This window comes from Ursus americanus, chromosome 24 (assembly GCF_024610735.1).
Source record: "Ursus americanus isolate L20-20 chromosome 24, mUrsAme1.1.p, whole genome shotgun sequence".
NCBI lineage: Eukaryota > Metazoa > Chordata > Mammalia > Carnivora > Ursidae > Ursus > Ursus americanus.
In genome coordinates, this window is record NC_142150.1 from 31,906,686 (window position 1) to 31,908,167 (window position 1,482).

General features: G+C 42.4%; 1 protein-coding gene across 1 annotated transcript; it reads right to left on the reverse strand.

Moving 5' to 3' along the window:
* Nucleotides 1-236: 236 nt before the first annotated feature.
* On the reverse strand, nt 237-1,253 carry LOC123785133 (olfactory receptor 4S2-like). Its single transcript, XM_045786844.1, has one exon. It carries the CDS (start codon nt 1,251-1,253, stop codon nt 237-239), a length of 1,017 nt encoding a protein of 338 aa, XP_045642800.1.
* Between the last annotated feature and the right edge of the window lie 229 nt (nt 1,254-1,482).

Below are 1,482 nucleotides of genomic sequence, written 5' to 3' on the forward strand. Positions count from 1 at the left end.
TTAGAATACATATGCCTGACATTCCACATCAGTTAGAGCTACTGCTCACAGGTAACAGTACTATATGTTATGAAATGGACTGTGTTTGGGTGTCAGATTTCTCATCAGGGCAATGAGAATATCACTTTGCCTAAAGTCAAACTACTAGTAACTGGTGGAACAGGCCCTTCAAACTAGGTCTTTCGACTTCAAATCCAAGACTATGCTATATTACACTGTATCTCATGGGATAAGGTTTAAGGGATGATGGTTGACTTGTTCCCAGCAACCCTTGTAGAAACTGGTACAACTGAAGCTACACCAATCCCACTGAGCTTCACACCAGAATCTCTCTTTTTTCTGTCCAACAACCTCTCTATCCACAGTCTCTTCATGGCATTTTTCACTTCCATGTTTCTCAGGGTGTAGATCAGAGGGTTTAACATGGGTGTGATGATGGTATAGAACACAGCCACCATCTTGTCCTCAGTGAAAGTGGTGGAAGGTCTTAGGTAGATGAAGAGGCAGGGGACAAAAAACAAGATCACTACTATGACATGGGAAGCACATGTGGACAAGGCCTTGCGCCTCCCCTCTGATGAACGGGTCTTAAAGGAAAGCAAGATGACAATGTAGGAGCCCACAAGAATGACAAAGCAGCTCAGGGAAATCATGCCACTGTTGGCTATCACAATGAGCCCCACCACGTACGTGTCTGTGCAAGCCAGCTTCAGTAAGGGGTGGACATCACAGAAATAGTGGTCAATCAGGTTGGGGCCACAGAAAGGCAGTTGTACAGTGAGGATGGTCTGGATGAAGGAATGCACAAACCCTCCTAACCAACAGGTTACCACCATCACAGAGCAGACCTTCCGGTCCATAATGGTCATATAGCGTAGAGGCTTACAGATAGCCACATACCTGTCATAGGCCATCACCGTGAGAATGAAGATCTCTGTGCAGCCAAACAGATGGGAGAAAAAGAGCTGCACCATACAACCAGCAAAAGAGATGCTCTTGACTTTGGCTTGGGAATCAACAATCAGCTTGGGGGCTGTAACAGAGGAATAGCAGATGTCCACAAAGGAAAGGAAGCTAAGGAAGAAGTACATTGGAGAGTTGAGATTTGGACTCCTTTGAATGGTCATTATAATGAGAAAATTTCCAGTCATGAGTATCATATAAAAGAATAAGAACAAAAAGAAGCATAGTTGCTGTACTTTCTCATTTTGGGAAAGACCCATGAAGATAAACTCGGTAACATTATTTTCCATGGAACCTCTGAAGTTCACAGGAGAGAAATACAATGTGAGTTTATCTATAGGAAAAAAAAAAAGGACAATTAGATTAGGGCACATGATACCATAACATTGTTATTTTATAAAAAAATACTCTCCGAATTTATCATTTAATGTATTGGTTTGGGTAAAGTCTGTTTCCTAAAATTACCAGATATGGGGGAGCAGGTGAAGAGAGAGAGAGAAAGAGAGAGAGAGAGAAAGA